The sequence below is a fragment of the Salmo salar genome, chromosome ssa18, assembly GCF_905237065.1.
Source record: "Salmo salar chromosome ssa18, Ssal_v3.1, whole genome shotgun sequence".
Classification (NCBI taxonomy): domain Eukaryota; kingdom Metazoa; phylum Chordata; class Actinopteri; order Salmoniformes; family Salmonidae; genus Salmo; species Salmo salar.
This window is the reverse complement of record NC_059459.1, coordinates 58958143-58975645: the sequence shown is the minus strand read 5'-3', so window position 1 is coordinate 58975645 and position 17503 is coordinate 58958143. Positions and strand designations below refer to the sequence as shown.

Sequence of the window (17503 nt, the reverse complement as noted above, 5' to 3'; positions counted from 1 at the left end):
TTGCTGATATTCTGCATAGCAACAGAGACATGTAAAAAACAAGTCTGAACTCCCCTCTCTGGGCCCCAAATGCCTGAGCCTCAGCTAAGGGAAACGTGCAACTGAAAGACACCAGAGTCCAAAGGACACTTTCTAATGACAAGTATCTCACATAAGCATATTATACTAATAAAACATCTTAATTATCTATGTTACCCAACTAATTCTGATTCATCCACCACAAACCCTGACCTGTTCACCGGACGTGCTACCTGTACCAGACCTGCTGTTTTCAACTCTCTAGAGACAGCAGGAGCGGTACAGATACTCTGAATGATCGGCTATGAAAAGCCAACTGACATTTACTCCTGAGGTGCTGACCTGTTGCACCCTCGACAACCACTGTGATTATTATTATTTGACTCTGCTGGTCATCTATGAACATTTGAACATCTTGGCCATGTTCTGTTATAATCTCCACCCGGCACAGCCAGAAGAGGACTGGCCACCCCTCATAGCCTGGTTTCTCTCTAGGTTTCTTCCTAGGTTTTGGCCTTTCTAGGGAGTTTTTCCTAGCCACCGTGCTTCTACACCTGCATTGCTTGATGTTTGGGGTTTTAGGCTGGGTTTCTGTACAGCCCTTTGAGATATCAGCTGATGTAAGAAGGGGTTTATAAATACATTTCATATAATCAGTAACAATGTTCACCTTTATTGAGTGGTAGTGTATTTTACAGTCTGATCCTTTTGGTGTTCTTCTAGGTATAACACAAGGGGCTATTCTACCTGGCACAGGGACACTGAGGTGTCATGATACCAAAGCCTAAACCCTGGGTAGAGAGGCTCAGTGAATGTCGTCTGGAATGTGTGCAGGTGGGTCAGTGAGTTAGATGAGACACTGTAGAAGGACAGAGTGCCAGCCAGCCAGTCCAGATACATTCCTACCCTTTTGGGGATAGGGGAGGGGACCAATATGGCTTCCCCCTTCTTCTTGTGCCAGGCATTGAAACAGTCATCAAAGCAGCGCAGACTCCAAGACATATCATTGTATCCAAGGACACAATCATTACCCTCCCCTTTCCTGCTGATTCCTTTATATGCCACTCCTACACCTGCCCATTTCCCAGTCCATTCTGCCTCCCAGTAGCAGCGCCCAGACAGACCCTCTCTACACAGCGCCTGGCCCCAGTCCTTAAATCTATCAGAGCTATCAGGATATACTTGCGCCGCTTCCATCCGTGTCATCTTTTTATTTGCCTCACACAGAGAGAGGTACGTGTGTGCTGTGTTTGGGTCCAGTGTGAGCTCACACGCATCTGATGGAAGAGACGGAGACAATAAATAACAGGAGCAGTTCCTATGAATACCCTCTTCACATAGTGCAGGTACATTTATGTATTGTAATGTAAAAATAGGCACAATTCAAAACGTACATTTCTTCAGGGCAGATTTCAACCAGCACTCAGCATTATGATCCACACTGTTGAAAAAGCAGAACACACTGTTGGAGTGGCAAATATCCCTTTGTGGCAGTAGCAGCATGTAAACTCAAAGCTCTGTGAGATATACCTCCTCAAATTATCAGGACTTTTTCTCATTTATCATATAGTATTCAGTGTGCCAACCTGCAAGGTTACTTTGACTTCTGTGGAGGAAATTATTTAATTACCTACTATATTGTTTAATTATACATACTATGCTGTTTTTACTTAGAAAAATTCTCCATTGCTATATGCTAGTATTTTATACTGATACAAGCTTGCCTTGTGTGACTTAGTCATAAATCTGAGCGTACAGATTAATGAGCTCTTTAGGTGTGACCGTAGTACGTGACCTCCAGTGTTTACGATCGGCAGGAATTTAGCCACAGTACCAGTCAAAAGTTTGGACACACCTACTCATTCAAGAGTTTATTTATTTTTACTATTTTCTACATTGTAGAATAATAGTGAAGACATCAAACTATGAATTAACACATATGGGATCATGTAGGAACCAAAAAAAGTGTTCAACAAATCTAAATATATTTTATATTTTTTAAGTAGCCAACCTTTGGCTTGTTGACAGCTTTGCACACTCTTGGCATTCTCTCAACCAGCTTCATAAGGAATGCTTTTCCAACAGTCTTGAAGGAGTTCCCACATATGCTGAGCACTTGATGGCTGCTTTTCCTTCACTTTGCTTATTTGAGCAGTTCTTGCCATAATATGGACTTGGTCTTTTACCAAATAGGGCTACCACCCCTACCTTTTTGGGTTACTACATGATTCCATATGTGTTATTTCATAGTGTTGATGTGTTCACTATTATTCTACAATTGTAAAAAATAAAAAATTAAAAAAACTTGAATAAGTAGATGTGTCCAAACGTATGACTGGTAATGTATGTGGGAAGTGCAGTGAGGAACAGAGAGTGGTGGCGATATCAGCTATCTTGATCTACACAGACAAGCTAAATTAACTTTTACCACTCTGTTCCCATGGCCTTTTTCTGCACATCTGTTAACTGTCACAAAGATAAAATAATGTACTTTCTATAAAAGGAGAAAGACAGCTCTGTCCGTGGAACTTTTCAACTTTTAACTATTCTTAGTGATGGTTGATTGCTTAACTTGTGCAAATCTGACAAATTGTTGTTTGAAAGAAATCTGCAGTCTCTCTTCCTAGAATTTCTGCGACACTTCAGCTTTCAATATGCGGCTGACTAATTGTTTCACTACCTGAGTGTATGCAGCTGACAGTGTGGATCTTCCAGTATGGCAGAGACCAGCTCCACTCCTGTGTCTCCAGGGTGGTTGTAGCTCAGATCAAGCTCTTTCAGGTGAGAGGGGTTTGATCTCAGAGCTGATGCCAGGGAAGCACAGCCTTTCTCTGTGACACCACAGAATGACAACCTGCAGAAAGATAAATGTAACCGTTTTGGTAAGATTGCTTGCTCGGTCTTAAAATGTATGCTCCCTTTTGCTCCCATCTTCAACTCCAAATATACTTGCCTTAGTGTCTCCAATTTACAGTGTGAACTCGCAAGTCCAGCAGAGAGCAGCTTGACTCCTGAGTCTTGCAGGTCATTGTCACTCAGGTCCAGCTCTCTTAGGTGTGAGGTTTTTGAGCTGAGAGCTGAGGCCAATTCTTCACAGCATCTCTCTGTGAGATTACATCCTTTCAGCCTGAAGAAGAAATGTTAAGATTAATCAACTGAATCAGGGATGTCCAATCTTATCCACAAAGGGCCAGTATGGGTGCAGACCTTTGCTCCAGCCAAAGCATTGACACACCTGATTCAATTGAAAAAGTTGACGATTGAAAACTATGATTAGCTGAATCAGGTGTGTTACTGCTTTGGTTGAAGTAAAACCCTGCTCCCACACAACCCTTTGCGGATAAAATTGGACACCCCTGTGCTAAAAGCATGATGGATATTCCAGAAATTCAACAATCATTGCACTCACACAGCTGTCCTGGTGCTTTTGACCACTGGCAACAGCCTCCGAACACCCTCCTCTGATCTGGAATATTTCTTCAGGTCAAACACATCAAGCTCCTTTTCAGATGTCAGCAACACAAAGACCAATGCTGACCACTGTGCAGGCGAAAGTTGGGCTTCTGAGAGACTTCCTGAGCACAGGTAGCTTTGGATCTCCTCCACAAGAGAATGGTCATTCAACTCATTCAGACAGTGGAACAGATTGATGCATCTCTCTGGAGAGGGATTCTGCCTGATCTTCTTCTTGATGTACTCAACGGTTTCCTCATTGCTCTGAGAGATGCCTCCTATCTGTGCCAGTAGGCCTCGTAAGAGAGTTTGGCTGGACTCCATTGAGAGACCGAGAAGGAAGCGAAGGAAAAGGTCCAGGTGTCCATTCTCACTTTGTAAGGCCTTGTCTACTGCACTCTTGTGCAGAAGAGTTACAGGAATACCTTTGGTTATCTGAGGTTTTCTGGTGGTGGTTTCCTGTTCGTCTAATAGATTTAGACCGCTGTTGATGAATGTGTAGAACACATATAATGCAGCAAGAAACTCCTGAATGCTCAGATGCACAAAGCAGTACACCCTCACCTGGTACAGCCCACACTCCTCTCTAAAGATCTGAGTGAACACTCCTGAGTGCACTAACACTTCTCTGACATCAATGCCACACTCTCTCAGGTCTTCCTCATAGAAGATCAGATTTCCTTTTTCCAGCTGTTCAAATGCCAGTTTTCCCAGTTTGAGGATCATCTCTTCGTCTGTTTTCTTCATCTCTGAATCTGCCCCCAATGTCTCTGATCCCACTGAATATTTCAGATTGATCACTATGATGCAAATCAGATAGTGTGTGTACATCTGAGTCAGTGTGTTGGGCATCTTTCCACTCTCTGCTTCCCCCAAAATTTTCTCTAGGACTGTGGCAGTAATCCAACTGAAGACTGGTATGTGGCACATGATGTACAGGCTCCTAGATGACTTTATGTGTGTAATGATTATTTTGGCTATGTTTTGATCACTGATTCTCTTCTTGAAGTATTCCTCCTTCTGTGGGTCATTGAACCCTCGTACTTCAGACACCTGGTCAACACAATCAGGAAGGATGCGGTAGGCTGCGGCAGGTCGAGAGGTTATCCAGAGGAGAGCAGAAGGGAGCAGATTCCCCTTGATGAGGTTTGTCAGCAGCACGTCCACTGAGGTTGACTCTGTGACATCAGAACAGCTCTTATTGTTCTGGAAGTCTAGAGGAAGTCGGCACTCATCAAGACCATCAAAGATAAACACAACTTTATACTTTTCAAAGTTGGATATTCCTGATTCTTTTGCTTCAACGCAAAAGTGATGGAGGAGTTTGATCAAACTGCATTGATTCCCCTTGAACAAATTGAGCTCCCGAAAAGGGAGAGAAAATATGAGCTGGACATCCTGATTTGCCTTTCCTTCAGCCCAATCCAAAATGAACTTGTGTACAGTGATGGTTTTTCCAATGCCAGCGACTCCCTTTGTCAGTACAGTCCTGATGGTTTTGTCTTGTCCGGGTAAGGGTTTGAAGATGTCATTGGTTTTGATTGGTACCTCTTGTGTTGGTGGTCCTCTGGATGCTATCTCAATCTGTCTGACCTCATGTTCATGATTGACCTCTCCACTTCCACCCTCTGTGATGTACAGCTCTGTGTAGACCTTGTTGAGAAGTGTTGAATTTCCTTGCTTTGCAATTCCCTCGAACAGACATTCAAACTTTCTCTTCAGATTGGGTTTGAGTTTATGCTGGCATACAGCAAGCTCACCCAGAAGACCTAATCATGCAGAAAACATTCCTGAAAATGTGACTTTTAATGTGATACATGTACAGTGTAAAAAGTACTGGAAAGTATTCAGACCCCTTGACTTTTTCTACATTTTGTTACGTTACAGCCTTATTCTAAAATGGATTAAATAGTTTTTCCCCCCTGATCAATCTACACACAATACCCCATAATGACAAAGCAAAAACAGGTTTTTAGAAATGTTTGCAAATGTATAAAAAAGAAACTGAAATATTACATTTACATAAGTTTTCAGACCCTTTACTCAGTACTTTGTTGAAGCACCTTTGTCAGCGATTACAGTCTCGAGTCTTCTTGGGCATGACGCTACAAGCTTGGCACATTTATATTTGGGGAGTTTCTCCTATTCTTCTCTGCAGATCCTCTCAAGCTCTGTCAGGTTGGATGTGGAGCTTTGCTGCAAAGCTACAGTATTTTCAGGTTATTACAGACACGTTTGATCGGGTTCAAGTCCAGGCTCTAACTGGGCCACTCAAGGTCATTCAGAGACTTGTCCCGAAGCCACTCCTGCGTTGTCTTGGCTGTGTGCTTAGGGTCGTTGTCCTGTTGGAAGCTGAACATTTGCCCCAGTCTGAGGTCCTGAGCGCTTTGGACCAGGTTTCATCGAGGATCCGTTCATCTTTCCCTCGATCCTAACTAGTCTCCCAGTCCCTGAAAAACATCTCCACAATATCATGCTGACACCACCATGATTCACCGTAGGGATGGTGCCACGTTTCCTCCAGACGTGACGTTTGGCATTCAGGCCAATGAGTTCAATCCTGGTTTCATCAGACCAGAGAATCTTATTTCTCATGGTCTGAGTCTTTATGTGCCTTTTGTCAAACTCCAAGCGGGCTGTCATGTGCCTTTTACTGAGGAGTGTCTTACATCTGGCCACTCTACCATAAAGGCCTGATTGGTGGAGTGCTGCAGAGATGGTTGTCCTTCTGGAATGAAAAGTCTTGGTGGTTCCAAACTTCTTCCATTTAAGAATGATGGAGGTCACTGTGTTCTTGGGGACCTTCAATGCTGCAGAAATGTTTTGGTACTCTTCCCCAGATCTGTACCTCAACAAAATCTTGTATCGGAGCTCTACGGACAATTCCTTCGACCTTATCACTTGGTTTTTGCTCTGACATGCAGTGTCAACTGTGGGACATTATATAGAGAGGTGTGTGCCTTTCCAAATCATGTCCAATCAATTGAATTTACCACAGGTGGACACAAATCAAGTTGTGGAAACATCTCAAAGATGATCAATGGAAACAAGATGCACCTGAGCTCAATTTTGAGTCTCATAGCAAATGGTATGAATATTTACGTAAATAAGGTATATATATATATATATATATATATATATATATATATATATATATATATATATATATATATAAATATATATTAAAACACACATTTGCAAACATAAAGAACTTTTTTTTGCTTTGTCATTGAGGTATTGTGTGTAGATTGACGAGGAAAATGTTTGATTTAATCCATTGTAGAATAAGGCTGTAACGTAATAAAATATGGAAAAAGTCAAGGGGTCTGAATACTTTCTCGAATTTACTGTATATTCATTAACATAACTTTAATTTCCTATAGATTATCTAAATTATAGTTTTAAGTATGTAAAAGGGTACATTAATCTGGTATTAAAAGACTACAGACAAATAATTCATACTTTTTTCCAACGTGTCAGCAAGTTCCTTCTGGTTCATGTTCCTCAGGATGTGCAGTGTGATCTTCAGAGCCCCCTCTCTGGCATTGCTCTGCTGCTTCTCATCTTCAGAGCCCACTGCTTTTGCATCCTTATTCTGACTCTCAAAGCATTCTGGGAGATCTGGACACAAAATCCTCTTAAATCTTTCTAACTCCCCTCTCACAAAAGTGATGATATTGTCTTCAACAGACTGAAAAAGAAAAAAATATAAAATAACACTTCACTAAACTAATAATACACCATGACATGAAAGGTGTGTAGAACCATAAAGCGTACTGTTGTGTGGCTGCTCGCTGATGATCGTCATGGTTATTGATATGGTTATCATTCTAGGTGTGGACGCTCCTTACTTCTACTTTAGTTACTGTATGAGAAAGTACAACCTACCCTGAAAATGGAGGACAGATCTTCCTTATGATCCTGGGCAGACTGACCACTGGGAATCTCAGACTCTGATCTCTGTTGTTCATCTCTGTGGGCAAGATATTAGATTATCACATTAAAAAAAAATCGAAACGTTTTTCACCAGAATCGGCGGAATGAATACACCCCTGATCGCGCGTAAACATAGTTCACGTTCATAGCAGCCACGTTGTATTCCTTCTCACAACTATGCGCTCTCCTCCTCTCACCTTTTCCCTTCGTTTGTGGACTTCAATGCATAACACATCAGCTGTATTGTGACCAGGAAAAAAAACAAAAAAACTTTCCAAGCCAAACCATATCATAACCGCTATACACAGCCTACATCGTTGTCAATAAATTAGCTAAAGTAACATCATAGTCAACATAGCTAATAGCACTAACGCATTAGTAAACATGCTACAATCATGCAGTAACGTTACAGTGTACAGTCATGGCCAAAAGTTTTGAGAATGACATAAATATTAACTTTCACAAAGTCTGCTGCCTCAGTTTGTATGATGGCAATTTGCATATACTCCAGAATGTTATGAAGAGTGATCAGATGAATTGCAATTAATTGCAAAGTCCCTCTTTGCCATGCAAATGAACTGAATCCCCCAAAAACATTTCCACTGCATTTCAGCCCTGCCACAAAAGGACCAGCTGACATCATGTCAGTGATTCTCTCGTTAACACAGGTGTGAGTGTTGACGAGGACAAGGCTGGAGATCACTCTGTCATGCTGATTGAGTTCGAATAATAGACTGGAAGCTTCAAAAGGAGGGTGGTGCTTGGAATCATTGTTCTTCCTCTGTCAATCATGGTTAACTGCAAGGAAACACGTGCTGTCATCATTGCTTTGCACAAAATGGGCTTCACAGGCAAGGATATTGCTGCCAGTAAGATTGCACCTAAATCAACCATTTATCAGATCATCAAGAACTTCAAGGAGAGCGGTTTAATTGTTGTGAAGAAGGCTTCGAGGCGCCCAAGAAAGTCCAGCAAGCGCCAGGACCGTCTCCTAAAGTTGATTCAGCTGCGTGATCGGGGCACCACCAGTACAGAGTTTGCTCAGGAATGGCAGCAGGCAGGTGTGAGTGCATCTGCACGTACAGTGAGGCAAAGACTTTTGGAGGATGGCCTGGTGTCAAGAAGGGCAGCAAAGAAGCCACTTCTGGATTTTTTTGTTGTTATTCTGTCTCTCACTGTTCAAATAAACCTACTATTAAAATTATAGATGGATAATTTCTTTGCAAGTGGGCAAACGTTCAAAATCAGCAGGGGATCAAATACTTTTTTCCCTCACTGTAAGTAAGCGAAAATGAAAGCGAAAATGAATCTCTCCCTCTTGTGCTTCTTGTTCATTTTTGAAGAAATTAATTTGTTAAAAACTGTTCAACTATTGTATTTTTCTCTCTTTTAGTCAACTACTCACCACATTTTATGCACTGCAGTGCTAGCTAGCTGTAGCTTATGCTTTCAGTGCTAGATTCATTCTCTGATCCTTTGATTGGGTGGAAAACATGTCAGCTCATGCTGCAAGAGCTCTTATAGCTCGGAGGTTGGACCTTCTCTGGAAGTTGTTACAATTACTGTGTAAGTCTATGGAAGGAGGTGAGAACAATGAGCCTCCTAGGTTTTGTATTGAAGTCAATGTACCCAGAGGAAGACGAAAGCTAGCGGTCCTCCGCCTACACCATGGTACTACCCTACAGAGTGCTGTTGAGGCTACTGTAGACCATTGGAAAACAGTGTGTTTTAATCGATTATTTGGTGACATGAATATATTTAGTATAGTTTGATCTAAAAAGGCAAACTTTTAAATGTTTTACTTTTTTAAAATGAAATTCACTGAGGGGCCTCCCGAGTGGCACAGCGGTCTAAGGCACTGCATCACACTACAGACCCGGGTTCAATCCCAGGCTGTGTCATAACCGGCCATGACCGGGAGTCCCTTTGGGGGCGGCGCACAATTGGCCCAACGTTGTTAGGGTTAGGGGAGGGTTTGGCTGGGTGGGCTTCACTTGGCTCATCACACTCTAGCGACTCCTTGTGGTGGGCCGGGTGCCTGCAGGCTGACTTCGGTTGTCAGTTGAACGGTTTTCCTCCGACACACTGGTGCAGCTGGCTTCCGGGTTAAGCGAGCGGGTGTTAAGGAGTGCGGTTTGACAGGTCATGTTTCGGAGGACGCATGACTCGACCTTCGCATGACTCGACCTCGCTGGGGAAGTACAATGCCTTCAGAAAGAATTCAAACCCCTTGACTTAGTCCACATTTTGTTGTGTTACAGCTGAATTCGAAATGGATTACATTGAGGGGGAGGGTTCTCACCCATCTACAGACATTGTACAATTTTTGCACATTATTCTTTAAAACATTGTTGAAGCTCTGTCAAGTTGGTTGTTGATCATTGCTCGACAGCCATTTTCAAGTCTTACCATACATTTTCAAGACGATTTAACTTCTATGGGCTACGTGGGACGCTAGCGTCCCACCTGCGAGACACACTATTCAACAGCCAGTGAAATAGCATGGCATGAAAAACAAAACAGCAAAAATCTCAGAATTTCATTTTCTCAAACAATCAACTATTTTACACCATTTTAAAGATAAACTTCTCGTTAATATAACCACATTGTCCGATTTCAAAAAGGCTTTACGGCGAAAGCATAAAATTAGATTATGTTAGGACATAAACTTCACAAGAAAAAACCACACAGCCATTTTCCAAGCAAGGACATGCATCACAAAAACCAAAAATACAGCTAAAATATTCACTAACCTTTGATGATCTTCATCAGATGGCACTCATAGGACTTAATGTTACACAATACATGTATGTTTTGCTCGATAAAGTTCATATTTATATCCAAAAACCCAATTTTACATTGGCGTGTGATGTTCAGAAAATGTATTCCCACCAAAACTTCCGGTGAATGAGCACATCAATTTACAAAAATACTCATCATAAACGCTGATAAAATTTATAACAGTTATTGAAAGAATTATAGATATACTTCTCCTTAACCTCCCTGGGCAAGGTGGGACGCCAGTGGAATCGCGTGGCGTGAAATACAAATACCTCAAAAATGCTATAACTTCAATTTCTCAAACTTATGACTATTTTACACAATTTTAAAGACAAGACTCTCGTTAATCTAACCACATTATCTGATTTTAAAAAGGCTTTACAGCGAAAGCAAAACATTAGATTATGTCAGGAGAGTACCCTGCCTAAAATAATCACACAGCCATTTTCAAAGCAAGCATATATGTCACAAAAACCAAAACCACAGCTTAATGCAGCACTAACCTTTGATGATCTTCATCAGATGACACTCCTAGGACATTATGTTATACAATACATGCATGTTTTGTTCAATCAAGTTCATATTTATATCAAAAACCAGCTTTTTACATTAGCATGTGACGTTCAGAACTAGCATACCCACCGCAAACTTCCGGTGAATTTACTAAATTACTCACGATTAACGTTCACAAAATACATAACAATTATTTTAAGAATTATAGATACAGAACTCCTTTATGCAATTGCGGTGTCAGATTTTAAAATAGCTTTTCGGCGAAAGCACATTTTGCAATATTCTGAGTACATAGCCCGGCCATCACGGCTAGCTAATTTGACACCCACCAAGTTTGGCCCTCACCAAACTCAGATTTACTATAAGAAAATTTGGATTACCTTTGCTGTTCTTCGTCAGAATGCACTCCCAGGACTTCTACTTCAACAACAAATGTTGTTTTGGTTCCAAATAATCCATAGTTATATTCAAATACCTCCGTTTTGTTCGTGCGTTCAGGTCAGTATCCGAAGGGTGACGCGCGAGCGCATTTCGTGACAAAAAATTACAAAATATTCCATTACCGTACTTCGAAGCATGTCAAACGCTGTTTAAAATCAATTTTTATGCTATTTTTCTCGTAAAATAGCGATAATATACCAACTGGGCGACGTTGTATTCATTCAAAGGCTGAAAGAAAAAAATTGAGAATTCACATGAACGTGCATCTCCAGTGTCACTGTTCTCAGCCTGACCACTCACAAAATCTCCTGCTGTTTTTCGCCCAGAGACAGGAGATACGTCATTCCACTTTCTGGCGCCTTCTGAGAGTCAATGGAAGCGTTACAAAACATTACAGCAGAGATGCTGTATTTTCGATAGAGATGCCACAGAAGGAGAACAAATTGTCAGACAGGGCACTTCCTGTATGGAATCTTCTCAGGTTTTGGCCTGCCATATGAGTTCTGTTATACTCACAGACACCATTCAAACAGTTTTAGAAACTTTAGAGTGTTTTCTATCCAAATCTACTAATTATATGCATATTCTCGTTTCTGGGCAAGAGTAGTAACCAGTTTAAATCGGGTACATTTTTTTATCCGGCCGTGCAAATACTACCCCCTAGCCCCAACACGTTAATGCAACCGCTGTGTCAGATTTTAAAATAGCTTTACGGAGAAAGCACATTTTTCAATATTCTGAGTACATAGCTCAGCTATGAAAGCAAGCTATACAGATACCCGCCAAGTTCTGGGGTCAACTAAACTCAGAATTAGTATTATAAATATTCTCTTACCCTTGCTGATCTTCGTCAGAATGCACTCCCAGGACTCCTACTTCCACAAGAAATGTTATTTTTGTTCGAAATACTCCATATTTATGTCCAAATACCTCCGTTTTGTTCGTGCGTTCAGATCACTATCCAAAGGCATAACGTGCAAGCGTAAATCCAGACTCTAAAAGTCAAATAGTTCCATTACTGTTCGTAGAAACATGTCAAACGTTGTTTACAATCAATCCTTAGGGTCTTTTTAACATAAAATGTAGATAATATTCCAACCGGACAATAGCGAATTCATTACAGAGGAAAAAGAAGGAGCGGTGCGCCAAACGTGCCTGCGCATTAAACAACTCACTGGTCCCAGGCAGTCCACTCATTGACTGAGCTCCTATTTTCTGCCCAGTAACAGGAGAAGGATGAAACACTTTTCTAAAGGCTGTTGACAGCCAAAGGAAGCCTTAGGAAGTGCAACGTGACCCCACAGACACTGTAGTTTCGATAGGGATTCAATAGAAGAACTACAATTCTCATATTACGTACTTCCTGGTTGGATTTTTCTCTGGTTTTTGCCTACCATATGAGTTCTGTTATACTCACAGACATCATTCAAACAGTTTTAGAGACTTCAGAGTGTTTTCTATCCAAATCTACTAATAATATGCAAATATTTGACTCTGGGCCCGAGTATTAGGCAGTTTACTCTGGGCACGCTTTTCATCCGAAAATGAAAATACTGCCCCCTATACCTTAAAAAGTTAAATAAAAACTGTAATTAGGCCACTCAGGAACATTCAACGTTGTCTTGGTAAGCAACTCTTGTGTTTAAGGTTATTGTCCTGCTGAAAGGTGAATTTGTCTCAGTGTCTGTTGGAAAGCAGACTGAACCAGGTTTTCTTCTAGGATTTTTCATGTACTTAACTCTATTCTGTTTATTTTTATCCTAAAAAACCGTCCAGTCCTTGCCGATGACAAGCATACCCATAACATAATGCAGCCACCATCATATTTAGGTTAGTATAGTGGAGTAACTACAATGTTGTTGATCCATCCTCAGGAGAAAACTATCTTCACCATGCTCAATTGAATATTCATGGTCTGCTTTTTTTTCTTTACCCATCTACCAATATGTGCCCTTCTTGGTGAGGCATTGGAAACCTCCCTGGTCTTTGTAGTTGAATCTGTGTTTGAAATTCACTGCTTGACTGAGGGACCTTACAGATAATTGTATGTGTGGGGTACAAAGATGAGGTAGTCATTCAAAAATCATGTTAAACACCATTGTTGCACACAAAGTGAGTCCATGCAACTTATTATGTGACTTGTTAAGCACATATTTTCTCCTGAACTTATTTAAGCTTGCCATAACAAAGTGGTTGAATACTTATTGACTCAAGACATTTCAGCTTTACATTTATAATGAATTTGTAACATTTTCTAAAAACATAATTCCACTTTGACATTATGGGGTATTGTGTGTGTGCCAGTGACACAAAATCTAAATTGAATCTGTTTTAAATTCAGGCTGTAACACAACAAAATATGGAAAAAATAAAGGGGTGTGAAAATTGCCAAAATGGCCTCATTGCCAAAATCCCAAACTATCCCTTTAAACGACACAATGCTGGGTTCATGTGAGACTAACCTCTCCTGCTGGACCCTGTCCAAAGCACACAATCACATTTACTCTGAGTTTCATTTAGAAAAATAATTGTTCCACTGATAATGCACTTTAATGTTTTCAAATATTGGAAAATGTTAATGTATGTTCTTTGTTACCTTTGTTTGTTATAAAAGTCTCCTTTGCGGAGGTCTATTGGAGCATCCATTGACCAGTCACTCTTCATGGACACACAGGTGGGTGCAGGTGAATGTGGTCTCTTTGCCTGGATTGTGCTTCAATACAACAAAGAGACTTTTAGAAGTGAATAGCAAACCAAATGGTTTTAGTTGGCACAGCAGATTACACAGAGCTTGATGCAAGTGAAGCAAGGTCAGAAAAGAGTAGGTACTGCGCGTCTTAAAGGGCAGGTGCTTTTCTGACCTTGCTACAAAATGATTATCCTGATTATCTTCAGTGATAAAGCCACAAAAGCAAAACAGTAAATCAGCTGTGAAGTAGGTTTGTGAAGTAGGTTTGATAAGTAGACAATGGTAATGATGGCAACACTTTATTTGAATGTACACATATTAGCCCCTAATTAGTAGATTATAAGTGTATATGTTACGTGGTGGAAAAGTGACAGGTTCTTTTGGATCTGGGTTGAGCAGGTAGAGTGGAGTAGAATGTACTTTTTTAAATTTCAGTCACAGTGGCCATTCTCTGGCTCAGGAACACATTTGAAACCAATGCAAGTTAAAAAATGAATCAACAAACTACAAACAAACCATAAAGACAGAAACCAAAAAGGGGCACAGGACGTGATGAATTCCAGGAGGCATGCGTCCATTTTCTTTAACAATTTATCTTACAATACTCAGTAGCCATGTGCTCTCACCAAAATGCTGCCTAATATTGTGTGCGAAGAAACACTTGTGAAAAGTGGGTGAGACTGAGGGGATTCGATTAAGCTGCTCTGGGTTGAACCGGGCTATGGCCTGTCACGTGACAGGGCGGAGCCGGTGAGTGAGGTGCACCGTGCTCAAATCTGACATTCGGTCATGTCGTCATGTTCATTAACATAGAACACTCATACAATAAATATTTGATCAGAGACCTTTATGCCCAGAGACGTTCTGTGCCCAATCCATGAATTTGCATCCCCTTTGTCTTAGCTAGTCACTGACTACACATTAGCTAGCAGAGCCTTATAATATATATATATAAATAAAATAATCATTCTCCTTCTTGGTAAAATAGCCGTTGCACAGCCTGGAGGTGTGTTGGGTAATTGTCCTGTTGAAAACCAGATGGGATGGCGTATCGCTGCAGAATGCTGTTGTAGCCATGCTGGTTAAGTGTGCCTTGAATTCTAAATAAATCACTGACAGTGTCACCAGCAAAGCACCCCCACACCTACTCTGTGTCTCACAAAGATATGGCAGTTGGAACCAAAAATCTCAAATTTGCACTTGTCAGACCAAAAGGACAACTTTCCACCAGTCTAATGTCCATTGCTTGTGTTTCTTGGCCCAAGCAAGTCTCTTCTGATTGGTGTCCTTTAGTAGTGGTTTCTTTGTAGCAATTCAACCATGAAGGCCTGATTCACGCAGTCTCCTCTGAACAGTTGATGTTGAGACTTGTCTGGTACTTGAACTCTGTGAAGCATTTATTTGGGCTGCAATCTGGAGGTGCAGTTAACTCTTATTAACTTATCCTCTACAGCAGAGGTAACTCTGGGTCTTCCTTTCCTGTTGCGGTCCTCACGAGAGCCAGTTTCATCATAACGCTTGATGGTTTTTGTAACTGAACTTAAAGTAATGATGGACTGTCGTTTCTCTTTGCTTATTTGAGCTATTCTTGCCATAATATGGACTTGGTCTTTTACCAAATAGGGCTATATTCTGTATACCAACCCTACCTTGTCACAACTGATTGGCTCAAACACATTAAGAAGGAAAGATTGCAGACAGATTGTGACTTCCATCAGTGTAATTGTCTGCATCATTTCCAATCTTCCATATTTTTTTTGTAAATATATAAAATATATAATTTCTGTGTGTATTTATTATTTTCCCTAACCCTACCATCCCTCCCCTAATTGGAGTAAACTAATGGACAACAACACTTTGGCTTCTACATACATTTTACGGACACAGTATATTTTACAATAGTTATCTTTTGTTTGTTTTTAGTCCCATCCTTTAGCTCCACTCAACCCCATTATCATTGTCAAAATTATTTACATTGTGAGACAACAGCGCTCGTCTTACCATTGGGCTTCTTTCTCAGGTTTCTCAAAGAGACTCACTTTGGAGGTCGTGCCTCCCTTCTGTCTATCTCCATGGATGCTCATTTTAGGCTGTGCAGACGAGGTGGGCTACGATAAATAACATATTGTTGTGGAAATTAAAACAAGTTGAGATAGTCAAGGTTGATGACTAAGTAGGCTAAACATTGTGCAATTAAGCAATTTGTGCACCCATCATGTTAAAGTTATAACTTGTGTTATGTTATACTAATGTTGTAATATGGTTTTTCATTTTACATGACTTTGCTTTAAATATTATAGACTCAGCTAGTCCTTACCTTGCTGCTTGCTCCTCTCCAACTACGCAGTTAACAATTGTGAATACTTTCACTTTCGATAAACAACAAATGAGGCCTACTTTTTTTCAAATATATACGAGGCTTAATCACTAGTCTCTAAACTGAATGAATTTGTCCCCACATGGCCAACATCATACAAAAGCGCCACATGTCATCAAAAGTAAAACATTCTCGTTTATGGTTCCCAAATTGGGCATAGAGTACCAGAAAAAAAATAAAAACAAAACGTTTAAAATTGTTGTTTTGTTCATACCTGGAAGTACACGCCCCCTAACATAATATTCACGGCGCATAGAGGTGTATTTACAGTGGTTGAGCTGCATTGTCCGATGCACAGAGGAAGTATTAGACGTTTGTGTGACAGGAAAATAAAAATAGTAATGTTAGCCGAGATGCTTAACTTTTGTGAAACATCACAGCACAGTTGAAAAATATATGGCAAATAGAAATCAAAACTGGATCGTGTTCAGAGCTAGATGGAAGGGGTTGAGTGGAGCTGAAGAATTGGACTAAAAACAAACAAAAGATAACTATTGTAAAATATACTGTGTCCGTAAAATGTATATAGTATTCTATAAGCTGGAAGTAGAAGCCTTGTCGTCCATTAGTTTGTTCCAATTAGGGGAGGGATGGTAGGGTTAGGTGAAAATAATAAAAGGTAAATATATTTAAAATAAATATGTTATATAATTTACAAAATAAATATGGTGGATTGGAAATGATGCAGACAATTACACTGATGGAAGCCACAATCTATCTGCAATATTAAAGCTGATCTACCCCCTAACAAAAAAATTATATATATGCACACACACACACACACACAACCGGTCAAAGGTTTTAGAACACCTACTCATTCACAGGTTTTTCTTTATATTTACATTGTAGAATAATAGTGAAGACAAAAAAAGTGTTAAAACAAAATATATTTTATATTTGACATTCTTCAAAGTAGCCACCCTTTGCCTTGATGACATCTTTGCACACTCTTGGCATTCTCTCAACCAGCTTTATGAGGTAGTCACCTGGAATGCATTTCAGTTAACAGGTGTGCCTTGTTAGAAGTTAATTTGTGCAATTTCTTTCCTTCTTAATGTGTTTGAGCCAATCAGTTGTGTTGTGACAAGGTAGGTGTGGTATACAGAAGCTAGACCTATTTGGTAAGAGACCTTGTCCATATTATGGCAAGAACAGCTCAAATAAGCAAAGAGAAACGACAGTCCATTATTTTAAGACATGAAGGTCAGTCAATCTGGAAAATGTAAAGAACTTTGAAAGTTTCTTCAAGTGCAGTCCCAAAAACCATCAAGCGCTATGATAAAACTGGCTCTCAT

At 40.4% G+C, this 17503-nt stretch overlaps 1 protein-coding gene across 2 annotated transcripts; it reads right to left on the bottom strand.

Annotated features, from left to right (window-relative positions):
* Positions 1–668: 668 nt before the first annotated feature.
* Positions 669–16433, bottom strand: LOC106577579 (NLR family CARD domain-containing protein 3). 2 transcript variants are annotated; one of them, XM_014155743.2, is made up of 10 exons: positions 16149–16433; positions 15833–15939; positions 13739–13855; positions 7360–7444; positions 6934–7162; positions 3428–5240; positions 2972–3145; positions 2699–2872; positions 1413–1459; positions 669–1295 (listed from the first exon to the last, which is right to left on the bottom strand). In XM_014155743.2, exons 2-10 carry the CDS (start codon positions 15913–15915, stop codon positions 757–759), a joined length of 3261 nt encoding a protein of 1086 aa, XP_014011218.1. In that variant the 5' UTR covers positions 15916–15939; positions 16149–16433; the 3' UTR covers positions 669–756. The 2 variants fall into 2 exon arrangements, with proteins under 2 accessions (XP_014011218.1, XP_014011219.1); XM_014155744.2 differs by lacking the exon at positions 16149–16433 and having other exon boundaries at positions 6934–7092; positions 15833–15912.
* Between the last annotated feature and the right edge of the window lie 1070 nt (positions 16434–17503).